The sequence below is a fragment of the Nerophis ophidion genome, linkage group LG23 (genome assembly GCF_033978795.1).
Source record: "Nerophis ophidion isolate RoL-2023_Sa linkage group LG23, RoL_Noph_v1.0, whole genome shotgun sequence".
NCBI classification, from domain to species: Eukaryota; Metazoa; Chordata; class Actinopteri; order Syngnathiformes; family Syngnathidae; genus Nerophis; species Nerophis ophidion.
This window is the reverse complement of record NC_084633.1, coordinates 38,072,401-38,087,109: the sequence shown is the minus strand read 5'-3', so window position 1 is coordinate 38,087,109 and position 14,709 is coordinate 38,072,401. Positions and strand designations below refer to the sequence as shown.

The 14,709-nt window shown below is 40.4% G+C and overlaps 1 protein-coding gene across 16 annotated transcripts in view; it reads right to left on the bottom strand.

Moving 5' to 3' along the window:
* LOC133541212 (RNA binding protein fox-1 homolog 2-like) overlaps positions 1-14,709 on the bottom strand; it is a 176,455-nt gene that overhangs the window by 96,383 nt on the left and 65,363 nt on the right. For all 16 annotated transcript variants that reach the window (XM_061884408.1, XM_061884419.1, XM_061884420.1 and 13 more), the window contains 2 exons: positions 3,095-3,226; positions 12-182 (listed from right to left, as the gene is read on the bottom strand). In XM_061884408.1, coding sequence (XP_061740392.1) covers positions 12-182; positions 3,095-3,226 — 303 coding nt within the window. The remainder of the gene's footprint in view (positions 1-11; positions 183-3,094; positions 3,227-14,709) is intronic.

The window sequence follows — 14,709 nt, the reverse complement described above, 5'->3', positions numbered from 1 at the left end:
CAGATCCATACCCCAAACATCTGCCTTAGATCAGGGTCACGGAAGCGGAAGGGGATGTTTGAAACGTGGAGGCGTTTGGGGGCCCCCTTGGCCTCTGGTGAGTCGGCTCCAGAAGCGGCCGAGGTTCCCCCGGTCACGCACTGCAAGGCCACCTCTCCCTGGGACGTCTCCTCAGGCTTGGCCTGTGGTGAGGAATAGAAGAGGTGGCTGCAGTAGTAACCACAATGGCAAGTATATTCAAGCAATGCTAACAACACAGCTTTACTCTCTCGAGAAACACAATGAAATGGTTGACATAACACACTGCAACACAACCACAAACTACTCTTTGAAATCATTTTAACAAACGTACTTCTACATCACCTGGAGACTAAATCTGGCCTGGGGATGACAAGTTCAGGTAAAAACTCGGGTGGCAAACATTTTTGAAGCAAGAGGTGTGGTTGTACAGAAGAACTTGGACCACTGTGGCAGAGCTCTGCACTGGCATTTTCTCCTTGCTAGCAATGGGCTCCAAACTTGTGATATACATCACTGAGGCGTTCCTCGAGGCACCCCTTTAAGTCCTCTCATTTTTGGCAGTTCGAGAAACCCCAAAAGCAATGAAGTTGTCACCTTATATAAATAGTCAATAAAAAGGGAATACAACAAATTATTTTCGACTATATTCAATTGAATAGACTGCAAAGACAAGATATCTAGCGTTCGAACTGAGAAATGTAATTATTTTTGCAAATAACCATTAACTTACAATTTAATGGCAGCAGCAACACATTGCGAAGCCGGCAGCGTTTCTGGGTGTTGTTGATAAATGGCTGTGGCTGTCACAATTGCGGCGCATCTTGTTGCGCGAAGCTGTCACCTCTTGGCAGGATTGCAGGTAAAACTTGATTTAATATACAAAAATAAAAAGAACACTGACAAAAAGGCAAAATAAAGCGCGTGCCTACGCACGGACACTAACGCTAAGCTTGGCAGGATACAAAAAGTCCAAACGGTGACGTGCCGAGCGCACGCGAAGCTAAGACGGGACTTAGCACAAATAAAGCAGAGAAAAGCAGAAAAACCAACGTGACTGTTGCATTTAGCAAACAATGAGCCAAGACCGAACAAAGGAAACAGGTGGGCTTATATACAGAAACAATAATCAGAACACAGGTACGCTTGACGCCAGAGCAGGTGAACCAAATGACGAAACCATGGTGACGAATCTAAACAAGGAAATACATAACTGAAGGGATCGGCAGAATCCGAGCATGATCAAAAACATATCAACAGGCGAAACAATAAACGATTCGAGTCGCGGATCGTGACAGTGGCTTTGCATGGTAAGGTTTTAACTTGCTCTTACAGATGTAGCGACCAACTGTAGTTACTGACAGTGGTTTTCTGAAGTTTTCCTGAGCCCATGTGGTGATATTCTTTACACACTGAGGTGGCTTTTTGATGCGGTAGCGCCTGAGGGATGGAAAGTCAAGGCCTTGCCACTTACGTGCAGTCATTTCTCTAGATTCTCTGCACCATTTGATGATATTACGGAGCGTGGATGGTGAAATCCCTAAATTCCTTGCAATAGCTGGTTGAGAAATGTTGTTCTTAAACAATTTGCTCAGGCATCCATCCATCTTTTTCCGCTTATCCGAGGTGGGGGTCGTGGGGGCAGCAGCCTAAGCAGGGAAGCCCAGACTTCCCTCTCCCCAACCACTTGGACCAGCTCTTCCCGGGGGATCCCGAGGCATTCCCAGGCCAGCCGGGAGACATAGTCTTCCTAACGTGTCCTGGGTCTTCCCCGTGGCCTCTTACCTGTCGGACGTGCTCTAAACACCTCCCTAGGGAGGCGTTCGGGTGGCATCCTGACCAGATGCCCGTACCACCTCATCTGGCTCCTCTCGATGTGAAGGAGCAGCGGCTTTACTTTGAGTTCCTTCCGGATGGCAGAGCTTCTCACCCTATCTCTAAGGGAGAGACCCGCCACCCGGCAGAGGAAACCCGTGATCTTGTCCTTTCGGTCATAACCCAAAGCTCATGACCATAGGTGAGGATGGAAATGTAGATCGACTGCTAAATTGAGAGCTTTGCCTTCCGGCTCAGCTCCTTCTTCACCACAACGGATCGATACAGCGTCCGCATTACTGAAGACGCCGCACCGATCCGCCTGTCCATCTCACCATCCACTCTTCCCTCACTGGTGAACAAGACTCCCAGGTACTTGAACTCCTCCACTTGGGGCAGGGTCTCCTCCCCAACCTGGAGATGGCACTCCACCCTTTTCCGGGCGAGAACCATGGACTCGGACTTGGAGGTGCTGATTCTCATCCCAGTAGCTTCACATTCGGCTGCGAACCGATCCACTTTATTCATGCTCAGGCATTTGTTGACAAAGTGGTGACCCTCGCCCCGTCCTTGTTTGTGAATGAGTGAGCATTTCATGGAAGCTGCTTTTATAGCCAATCATGGCACCCACCTGTTCCCAGTTAGCATGTTCACCTGTGGCATGTTCCAAATAAGTATTTGATAAGTATTCCTCAACTTTCTCACTCTTTTTTGCCACTTGTGCCAGCTTTTTTGAATCACGTTGCAGGCATCAAATTCTAAATGAGCTAAAATTTGCAAAAAATCGCAAAGTTTGTCTGCGATGAGGTGGCGACTTGTCCAGGGTGTACCCCGCCTTCCGCCCGATTGTAGCTGAGATAGGCGCCAGCGCCCCCCGCGACCTCAAAAAGGGACTAAGCGGTAGGAAATGGATGGATGGAGCAAAGTTTGTCAGTGTGAAGATGAAATATCTTGTCTTTGCAGTCTATTCAATTGAATATAAGTTGAAAAGGATTTTTTTTGTATTCTCTTTTTATTTACCTTTTACACAACCTGACAACTTCACTGCTTTTGACTTTTGTAGTTGGGCATCAGTAGCAAAATAGTTGTGTTTAAGTGACTACAAATCCATTTTGATGCAGACAGAGGACTCTGCAGCATACTCAGCCATTATTTGGCCAGACTGCAGTAGGAAAAGGAAAAGTTCCTTGGAGGTTTGTGTGGAACCGTGGTGACAGCACACATTGTCGCTGGTGGTGTCTCCGTTAGCGTCAGCGCCTACCTCGGCTGTGCCTTGACCCCCGGCACCAAACATGGCCCCAGGGACGAAGTCTGTCCCCGCTATCCCGTTCTGGGGAGGCGGTGGAGGAGGGAACGCTGCGAAATCCTGTGCTCCTGTTGAGTCCTGAGACCCCTGCGGGACACATTTTAAAAAAAGTTGCTGGTTAATGCACGTGTTTGTTGTAGTAGCGCCAGCTCCTAGGCAGGAGTAGAACATGCTGCACATCTCAATCTTCCTTCTGCTCATAGACCCTGCCAGCTAGAGTCTCTGCAAGGAGTGTTTGCAGTCAGCCAAGCATGAAATATTTACAACAAACATGCATTATTAAGATACATAGTAAGTGACACAAATATGCTAATGAAAATAAATACGAACTGTGACAAGTTTATGTGCCAAACATAAAGCTTGAGGTGTTGAAAGTATTAATACTTGTCTATGGTAGGGATGGGCATCATATCCTGTCATCAATTGCAATAAAATTAGGGTTGGCCCGATAGCAATATTTCGGTACCGGTACCAAAATGCCTTTGGATACTTTTCTAAATAAAAGGCATCACAGAAAATGTCTATTGTCTGTGCACGTTCAGTTGAAGGCCAAGACCCCCAAAATGCAACACGGAACAACACAGGAAGTCCTTCTTACCGACAACTGTACTTAAATAGACTGTATTTATATTATTCACATGTGAATAAATCTGTATAATTGACTGTATTTATACTATTCACATGTGAATAATGCTGTATAATAGACTATATTATTCACGTGTAATAATGCTGTATAATAGACTGTATTTATACTATTCACATGTGAATAATGCTGTATAATAAACTGTATTTATATTATTCACATGTGAATATTGCTGTATAATAGACTGTATTTTTATTATTCACATGTGAATAATGCTGTATAATAGACTGTATTTATACTATTCACATGTGAATAATGCTGTATAATAAACTGTATTTATATTATTCACATGTGAATATTGCTGTATAATAGACTGTATTTATATTATTCACAGGTGAATATTGCTGTATAATAGACTGTATTTTTATTATTAACATGTGAATAATGCTGTATAATAGACTGCATTTATATTATTCACGTGTGAATAATGCTGTATAATAGAATGTATTTATATTATTCACGTGTGAATAATGCTGTATAATAAGACTGTATGCATATTATTCACATGTGAATAATGCTGTAAAATGGACTGCATTTATATTATTCACATGTGAATAAATCTGTATAATTGACTGTATTTATACTATTCACATGTGAATAATGCTGTATAATAGACTATATTATTCACGTGTAATAATGCTGTATAATAGACTGTATTTATACTATTCACATGTGAATAATGCTGTATAATAAACTGTATTTATATTATTCACATGTGAATATTGCTGTATAATAGACTGTATTTTTATTATTCACATGTGAATAATGCTGTATAATAGACTGTATTTATATTTTTCACGTGTGAATAATGCTGTATAATAGACTGTATTTATATTATTCACAGGTGAATATTGCTGTATAATAGACAGTATTTTTATTATTAACATGTGAATAATGCTGTATAATAGACTGCATTTATATTATTCACGTGTGAATAATTCTGTATAATAGACTATTTATATTATTCACGTGTGAATAATGCTGTATAATAGAATGTATTTATATTATTCACGTGTGAATAATGCTGTATAATAGACTGTATGCATATTATTCACATGTGAAAAATGCTGTAAAATTGACTGCATTTATATTATTCACATGTGAATAATGCTGTATAATAGACTATATTATTCACGTGTAATAATGCTGTATAATAGACTATTTATATTATTTACATGTGAATAATACTGTATAATAGACTGTATTCACATTATTCACATGTGAATAATGCTGTATAATGGACTGTACTTATATTATTCACGTGTAAATAATGCTGTATAATAGACTGTATTTATATTATTCACATGTGAATAATGCTGTATAATAGACTGTATGCATATTATTCACATGTGAATAATGCTGTAAAATGGACTGCATTTATATTATTCACATGTGAATAATGCTGTATAATAGACTATATTATTCACGTGTGAATAATGCTGTATAATAGACTGTATTTATGTTATTCACATGTGAATAATGCTGTATAATAGACTGTATTTATATTATTCACATGTGAATAATGCTGTATAATAGACTTTATTTATGTTATTCACATGTGAATAATGCTGTGTAATAGACTGTATTTATATTATTCACATGTAAATAATGCTGTATAATAGACTTTATTTATGTTATTCACATGTGAATAATGCTGTGTAATAGACTGTATTTATATTATTCACATGTGAATAATGCTGTATAATAGACTTTATGTTATTCACATGTGAATAATGCTGTGTAATAGACTGTATTTATATTATTCACATGTAAATAATGCTGTATAATAGACTGTATTTATATTATTCACATGTGAATAATGCTGTATAATAGACTGTATTTACATTATTCACATGTGAATAATGCTGTATAATAGACTGTATTTATATTATTCACATGTAAAAAAAAAAAATACCTAGGTGATCATTATTTATTGTGAGCGAACAGTGGTGCTAAATTTCCCCCAGGGATCAATAAAGTACTTTCTAAATAAAATAGTGAACATACTAGACAACTTGTCTTTTAGTAGCAAGTAAACAAACAAAGTCTGTGCTGACGTATGCAGTAACATATCGTCTCATTTATACACCTATTATTTTGTACACTTTATGAGGGACAAACTGTAAAAAATGATTATTAATCTACTTATTTACTGTTAATATGTAGTCACTCTGTTTTAACATGTTCTATCTACACTTCTGTTAAAATGTAATAATCACTTTTTTTCCCTTTTTGACACTTTACATTAGTTTCGGATGATACCACACATTTAGGTATCGATGCAATACAAAGTAGTTACAGGATTACACATTGGTCATATTTAAAGTCCACATGTGTCCAGGGATGTATTTACTGACTTTATAAACATAAACATAAAGGAAAAAAGATTTTGTGATGAAAAAAAATATCGATGTAATCATAGTAGTATTGACTAGAAACGCTATTGTACTTGGTATCATTACAGTGGATGTCAGCTGTAGATCCACCCATGGCGTTTGTTTACATTGTGACGTCATTGAGCTATTGTATCCTCCTAGTGAAGCATGTTTAGCTATTCCTCGTCCTCCAGTGATAATAAAGTAAGAAACTTACTTTATTTGTCGCCAAGGAGGCCAGGATTAATGATTTAGAAGTAGCTAAAACACTGTGGATGGACGTTAGCCGCTAGCTAGCTAGCCATGTCTTAAAGCAGCTCTTCCTGAAGGTGTTTCAGTGTTATAACTTCACCTTTATCTTGACTTTTTATACCAAAATGCGTCCATTCTCCCTTTTCTGTCTACACACTGTGTCTGCTTGTAAGTACTCTGTGTGTGTGCGCTGCCCAACATGCTCCTCTGCTCCTAAAACCAGCAATGTCACCATGTGACGACGCGCCGTAATGTCTGTTAAAATAAATAAATAAATAGGGAACGGGCACTTTTCAAACAGAGTATAGTACTGTTTGTGATTCATTAGTACCGCGATACTATACTAGTACCGGTATACCGTGCAACCCTAGTATGGATGCACCGAGAAAGACAGAATAACTTAAGACATATACAAAATATTTATGTATTTACTCACAATTTTACACTTCTGTCCATAACGCCAATAAGATTCTGCATTGCCATTCGCAACAACAATGTCGTAAGTGGAGTCACATCTCTCCTTGATTGACAAAAATAAGATAAATAAAATTATATTTTTCGCTGATAGTAATAAAAAAATTAAATAGTATGATAAGTGCTTGCTCCTTACGAAGGCAACAGTAAATTGCAGAACAGAAATAAATCAAGGTTCAAATGATAGTTAATTTTCCCCATTCAGAAATCATACAAGTTAACCTGTACCTCCAGATGAACCATGAAATCAAGCAAACAATTACTCATTTTGTCAACTTATTGTCTTTCAACCTGCTGCAATCCAAAAAGTTCTCATTAGTCCTGTGGCCCTACATTGACTGTGGTCGCCACTATTAACAATTTCACATCAGTCGTGCGGCCCTACTTTGACTGTAGTCACCACTATTAACAATTTCACATCAGTCCTGCGGCCCTACATTGACTGTAGTCGCCACTATTAACAATTTCACATCAGTTCTGCGGCCCTACATTGACTGTAGTCGCCACTATTAACAATTTCACATCAGTTCTGCGGCCCTACATTGACTGTAGTCGCCACTATTAACAATTTCACATCAGTTCTGCGGCCCTACATTGACTGTAGTCGCCACTATTAACAATTTCACATCAGTTCTGCGGCCCTACATTGACTGTAGTCGCCACTATTAACAATTTCACATCAGTTCTGCGGCCCTACATTGACTGTAGTCGCCACTATTAACAATTTCACATCAGTTCTGCGGCCCTACATTCACTGTAGTCGCCACTATTAACAATTTCACATCAGTCCTGTGGTCCTACATTGACTGTAGTTGCCACTATTAACAATTTCACATCAGTCCTGTGGTCCTACATTGACTGTAGTTGCCACTATTAACAATTTCACATCAGTTCTGCGGCCCTACATTGACTGTAGTCGCCACTATTAACAATTTCACATCAGTCCTGTGGTCCTACATTGACTGTAGTTGCCACTATTAACAATTTCACATCAGTTCTGCGGCCCTACATTGACTGTAATCGCCACTATTAACAATTTCACATCAGTCCTGTGGCCCTACATTGACTGTAGTCGCCACTATTAACAATTTCACATCAGTCCTGTGGTCCTACATTGACTGTAGTTGCCACTATTAACAATTTCACATCAGTTCTGCGGCCCTACATTGACTGTAGTCACCACTATTAACAATTTCACATCAGTTCTGCGGCCCTACATTGACTGTAGTCGCCACTATTAACAATTTCACATCAGTCCTGCGGCCCTACATTGACTGTAGTCGCCACTATTAACAATTTCACATCAGTCCTGTGGCCCTACATTGACTGTAGTCACCACTATTAACAATTTCACATCAGTTCTGCGGCCCTACATTGACTGTAGTCGCCACTATTAACAATTTCACATCAGTTCTGCGGCCCTACATTGACTGTAGTCGCCACTATTAACAATTTCACATCAGTTCTGCGGCCCTACATTGACTGTAGTCTCCACTATTAACAATTTCTCATCAGTCCTGTGGTCGTACATTGACTGTAGTCGCCACTATTAACAATTTCACATCAGTTCTGCGGCCCTACATTGACTGTAGTCGCCACTATTAACAATTTCACATCAGTTCTGCGGCCCTACATTGACTGTAGTCGCCACTATTAACAATTTCTCATCAGTCCTGCGGCCCTACATTCACTGTAGTCGCCACTAATAACAATTTATCATCAGTCCTGTGGTCCTACATTGACTGTAGTCGCCACTATTAACAATTTCTCATCAGTCCTGTGGCCCTACATTGACTGTAGTTGCCACTATTAACAATTTCACATCAGTTCTGCGGCCCTACATTGACTGTAGTCGCCACTATTAACAATTTCACATCAGTCCTGCGGCCCTACATTGACTGTAGTCGCCACTATTAACAATTTCACATCAGTTCTGCGGCCCTACATTGACTGTAGTCGCCACTATTAACAATTTCACATCAGTTCTGCGGCCCTACATTGACTGTAGTCGCCACTATTAACAATTTCTCATCAGTCCTGCGGCCCTACATTCACTGTAGTCGCCACTAATAACAATTTATCATCAGTCCTGTGGTCCTACATTGACTGTAGTCGCCACTATTAACAATTTCTCATCAGTTCTGCGGCCCTACATTGACTGTAGTCGCCACTATTAACAATTTCACATCAGTTCTGCGGCCCTACATTGACTGTAGTCGCCACTATTAACAATTTCACATCAGTTCTGTGGTCCTACATTGACTGTAGTCGCCACTATTAACAATTTCACATCAGTTCTGCGGCCCTACATTGACTGTAGTCGCCACTATTAACAATTTCACATCAGTCCTGCGGCCCTACATTGACTGTAGTCTCCACTATTAACAATTTCACATCAGTTCTGTGGCCCTACATTGACTGTAGTTGCCACTATTAACAATTTCACATCAGTTCTGCGGCCCTACATTGACTGCGGTCGCCGCTATTAACAATTTCTCATCAGTCCTGTGGTCCTACATCTCTAGTAAAAACTATTCACAAGGGTCAAGTTCACTTTTCTTGTGTTTGACAGAGACATTTTGGAGCAAAAAGGGTGCCAAATGACCGTGTGTTCCAAGCAGAAGTTTAATTTTCATGTGGGTTGAGGAGGAGTGAAGTGAAGTGAATTATATTTATATAGCACTTTTCTCCAGTGACTCAAATCACTTTTACATAGTGAAAGCCAATATTTAAGTTCCATTTAAAGTAGCTTCACGGTGGCAGAGGGGTTAGTGCGTCTGCCTCACAATACGAAGGTCCTGCAGTCCTGGGTTCAAATCCAGGCTCGGGATCTTTCTGTGTGGAGTTTGCATGTTCTCCCTGAGACTGCGTGGGTTCCCTCCGGGTACTCCGGCTTCCTCCCACCTCCAAAGACATGCACCTGGGGATAAGTTGATTGGCAACACTAAATTGGCCCTAGTGTGTGAATGTGAGTGTGAGTGTTGTCTGTCTATCTGTGTTGGCCCTGCGATGAGGTGGCGACTTGTCCAGGGTGTACCCCGCCTTCCGCCCGATTGTAGCTGAGATAGGCGCCAGCGCCCCCCGTGACCCCGAAAGGGAATAAGCGGTAGAAAATGGATGGATGGATGGATGGCATTTAAAGTAGTGTGGTTGGCACTGGGAGCAGGTGGGTAAAGTGTCTTGCCCAAGGACACAATGGCAGTGACGAGGAAGGCGGAAGCTGGGATCAAACCTGGAACCCTCAAGTTACTGGCACGGCCACTCTACCAACTGAGCTATACCGCCCCAGGAGGAGGAGCCCCGGTACAATCCATTTGCTTGCCTATCAGAATTGCTATTGTGACATCCAGTGGACACATTTAGAACAGCATTTTTTTTTTTTTTTCTTCGAAATTTTTATATCAGAAACCTGTTTGTGGGCTTGATCCTGCCCGCGGGCCGTACGTTAGACACCCCTAGACTAGGACAACCTTAACCCCCTCGTGGGGAATATAATGACAAAGTAAATAATGGAGAATAAAAAAACAAAGGGGGATTGCAGAAAACATTGTCACACTCTGATTGAGCCATGTCTGCTTGCACAATCAATTCAAACATGGCGGCTGAATCCGTGGTACTGTGTGGAAGAAAATGAAGTCAAACATCTCCCCGGAGTTGCAACTACCCACTCCCCGCGTACTGTGGTCTTATAGCTGCCACGCCACCATGTTTGTCCATACACACAGTGGAATGGCTGTCTGCTGACACTGTCAACTACCTCCTCCATCAAACCATGCCCGTGTGCCCGCTGGAACCAGGAACCAGGAACCAGGAACCAGGTCCGGAGCTGCCTGGCGGAGAGGACTTCCCAAGCATGACGCTGGATTCTTTTCCGATGGTTCCAAAAACACACCCCGCCCCCAGTCCTTCCCTTGCAGCTTGCCACGCATGATAAAAGCCAGCGCGTGACTTTCTGCCCTCCCTTTTTACACAGCACTAACAATGACTGCAGCATCCATCTCCTTATGTGGTCACACTCACTTCTCTGCAACACTAACATCTGTCAGCAAGGAATCACTCAACACTAAAGACCACGGTCGGCAACAACAACTGTTTTCTAAACACCACATTGGTATTATTTCTAAACACCACATTGGTATTATTTCTCAAATACTTTGTCTTTCCACACCTACATATGCTTCATTTTAGCGCAGATATTTTACTTTCCTTTCCGGTTGACCTATGCCGTCACACCAGTCGTCTGTGGATCTTTACAACTTGTTTTTAGGTGTAAAATTGGCAAAAATTTCGGACTATAAGGCGCACTGAAATCCTTTCATTTTCACAATTTTCTTATAACCCTAATGTACAGGATTATTCTGGTTGTGCCTGCCGAACCTCGAAGCTATTTTATTTGGTACACGGTGTAATGATAAGTGTGACCAGTAGATGGCAGTCACACATAAGAGATACATGTAGACTGCAATATGACGGCAGTAAACAACACCACAACTTTAAATCATCCATTGAGAATATAGAACACTACACACGGAGCTCAAAAATCTGTCAAAATGTTTTAGCATGACTTTGGTAATTTATGAAGCCGCACCGCCTGATGGATTGTCGGCCAATTACGGCTACCGTAGTCAGAGATACAAGTATTACTATAGTGTGTGTATAAGGACGGTAAAAAGGCACCCATTAGCAGACATATTATCTGATGTTTTGTTTCACAATATTATGCAAAACCAACTTTTCTTACCTTCGGATGTTTATATGGGATCTGCATACTGTAAGTCCTGGAATTTTGCACAAGTCCGCCACTGTAGTCCGTGCCGACATCGTAGTCGATAAGCTTCTTCTTTTTCTCTATCTTCTTATTATGTGACATTCATCCTCTACTGTTGCCATTTCTAATATAAAGTAGTGAAAAGTTCTTACTTTTATCTGTCAGTAAACTCGCCATGAAAGCAGTAAAACATACAGGTGTAGTGAATTTACATTATTCATCCAAGGAACTTTAGTTGTTAGAGAGTTCCCGTCAAGGGACACATTTCGGGCGTTGTTGTTGCACTAGTGAGCCACGGACGAGGAGAGGCTGCTGTGTTATTAATTGAAGTAAAGTCTGAATGTCATTAAAACAGTTAGCGCTAAAGATGTCCGATATTATCGGCCGATAAATGCTTAAAAATGTAATATCGGAAATGATCAGTATCGGTTTTAAAGAGTAAAATTCATGAATTTTTAAAACGCCGCTGTACAGAGTGGTACACGAACATAGGGAAAAGTACAATAAACCTTAAAATCACATGATATCTACGGCTTTTCACACACACAAGTGAATGCAATGCATACTTGGTCAACAGCCATACAGGTCACACTGAGGGTGGTCGTATAAACAACTTTAACACTGTTAGAAATATGCGCCACACTGTTAACCCACACCAAACAAGAATGAACATCCACACCGTAACACAACATAAACAACATAACAAATACCCAGAACCCCTTGCAGCACTAACTCTTCTGGGACGCTACAATATACACCCCCCGCTAATCCCTACTCCCCCACACCTCAACCTCCTCATGCTCTGTCAGGGAGAGCATGTCCCAAACTCCAAGCTGCTGTGTAGAGGCATGTTAAAAAAAATAATGCACTTTGTGACTTCAATAATAAATATGGCAGTGCCATGTTGGCATTTTTTTCCATAACTTGAGTTGATTTATTTGGGAAAACCTTGTTACATTGTTTAATGGAGCCAGCGGGGCATCACAACAAAATTAGGCATAATAATGTGTTCATTCCACCACGGTATACATCGGTATCGGTTGATATCTGGATCGGTAATTAAGAGTTGGACAATATTGGAGTATCGGATATCGGCAAAAAAGCCATTTTTGGACATCTGTAGTTTTTACTTATATCTGTCAGTAAACTTGCCATGAAAACGCTAAAACATACCGGTGTAGTGAGTACACATTATTCACCCAAGGAACTTTAGTTGTTAGAGAGTTCTGGCCTAGTTGTTGTTGCACTAGTGAGCCACGGATGAGTAGATGCTGCTTCGTTATTGATTGAAGTAAAGTCCGAATGTCATTAAAACAGTTGGCGCCATCTTTTGACACTTCTTCCACTCCCGTCCTTGCACGCTACACCGCTACAACAAAGATGACGGGGAGAAGACGCTGTCCAAGTGGAGGCACGTAAATACGACCGCCCACAAAACTGCGCATCCTGAAGTGACTTGAAGATGATGTGTAAAACATCATCTATGCAGTATTTTGAGCAAAGAACCACCATTAAATGTTATGTAGACCACAAGGAAGTATTTTACATTTAGAAAAAAAAAAATCATAATAATTTAATTTTTCTGAAGGAACTCTCCTGAAGCAATCAATACAGTACTATCTATCTATCTAATGAAACCCCTTTAATGCGCCCTATAATCCGGTGCGCCTTTTGTATGAAAATATAGCTGACTAGACCCGCTCATCTGCAGTGCGCCTTACAATCCGGTGCGCCCTATGGTTCGAAAAATACATTAAAAGTTGAACAGTTAGTTGTATTTTTGTCACAGCCAAGTGAGGAGCATGGCTGCAGTATAAATTAATATTTATGACTGAATGTTGTTATGCCTAAAAATAACCAACGCTGAATTTAAAAGTTGAATGCTAAGTTAGAGCCACTGAATATGTGTATGCTTTATAATCCCATTAGTCCGCTAATCGTTAAAGGGGAATTCTGCCTATCATTCACAATCCCTATGTAAGACAAGAACACATGCTTTTATTTTGTCATGCATTCTAAGTTGTAAAATAGGGGAAGTAGGAGCTAAGGAGTAGACTTTGTCGCTCATAAAGCCCTCCAAAAAAGCGCCAAAAATGCTCCCTGTACATCTTATTAGCGATAATGTTATTATTAGCGCTAACGCAGACAAACTATTTTAGTAGTGCCGTGATCACTAGCTCATGCTGCAATGTTGACATACTGAGCTGGTGAGCTACTGCATCGCCTCTAAACTGGTGAAAGTGAATTCTAGATGATAAAGCTCGTCTTTCACCTGGGTAGTAGAAGGTTGTGGACCAGAGGCGTCACTAGACCTAATACTGTACTGGGGCACAAATAATTCATGTGAGCGTGCAAAGCGCGCAAGCAAAAACATTTTTAGCACTTATTTATCATAAAAAATACATAAAAAGTGCTTTAAACTATGAAATCATATCAGATGATGTTGTATGGATCTTTGATGAACCACCTGAAATTAACTCATGCATTTGACCTACTTGTGCACTTTTTTACTCCAGACTTCTAAACTGCTACTGGTAAAAGCAAAAAGGAAGAGCAATGAATCTTTTTGAAATATATATTGCAGTGATCATCTGCAAATTTAACATATACAAAGGTAAAACAAAAAATAAAGCACCCCTACATCTCTGGATTCTTTTATATTATTTAATTTCCATTTATGGCAACGTGGCTAATCCTATTTCAGATACACAAAACTATAAAATATACACAAAACAATAAAGCCACAGTAGTAGAATACATGAACAACTGTTGTGTGTCTGTTCAGGGAATCATTTTCTGAGAAGTAAACTGTAACGTCTCCTTTTCATTTTTGCAAAGTGGTCAATCACTCTGGACAGACATGGAAATATTACAGTAAGTGTTATAAAGTTGACCAGTGGTTCCCAACTGCTGGCTCCTGACATAAAAGTGGATTGTGTGTCATTTTCAGTGAGTCGCAGTCACATGTGTGCATGAAAAAAAAAAGTTTAGGGAGAAAAAAATCAAATTGTGGCAACAAAACCAGATTATTTTAGCCATTTTTCTAGTGACTATTAGT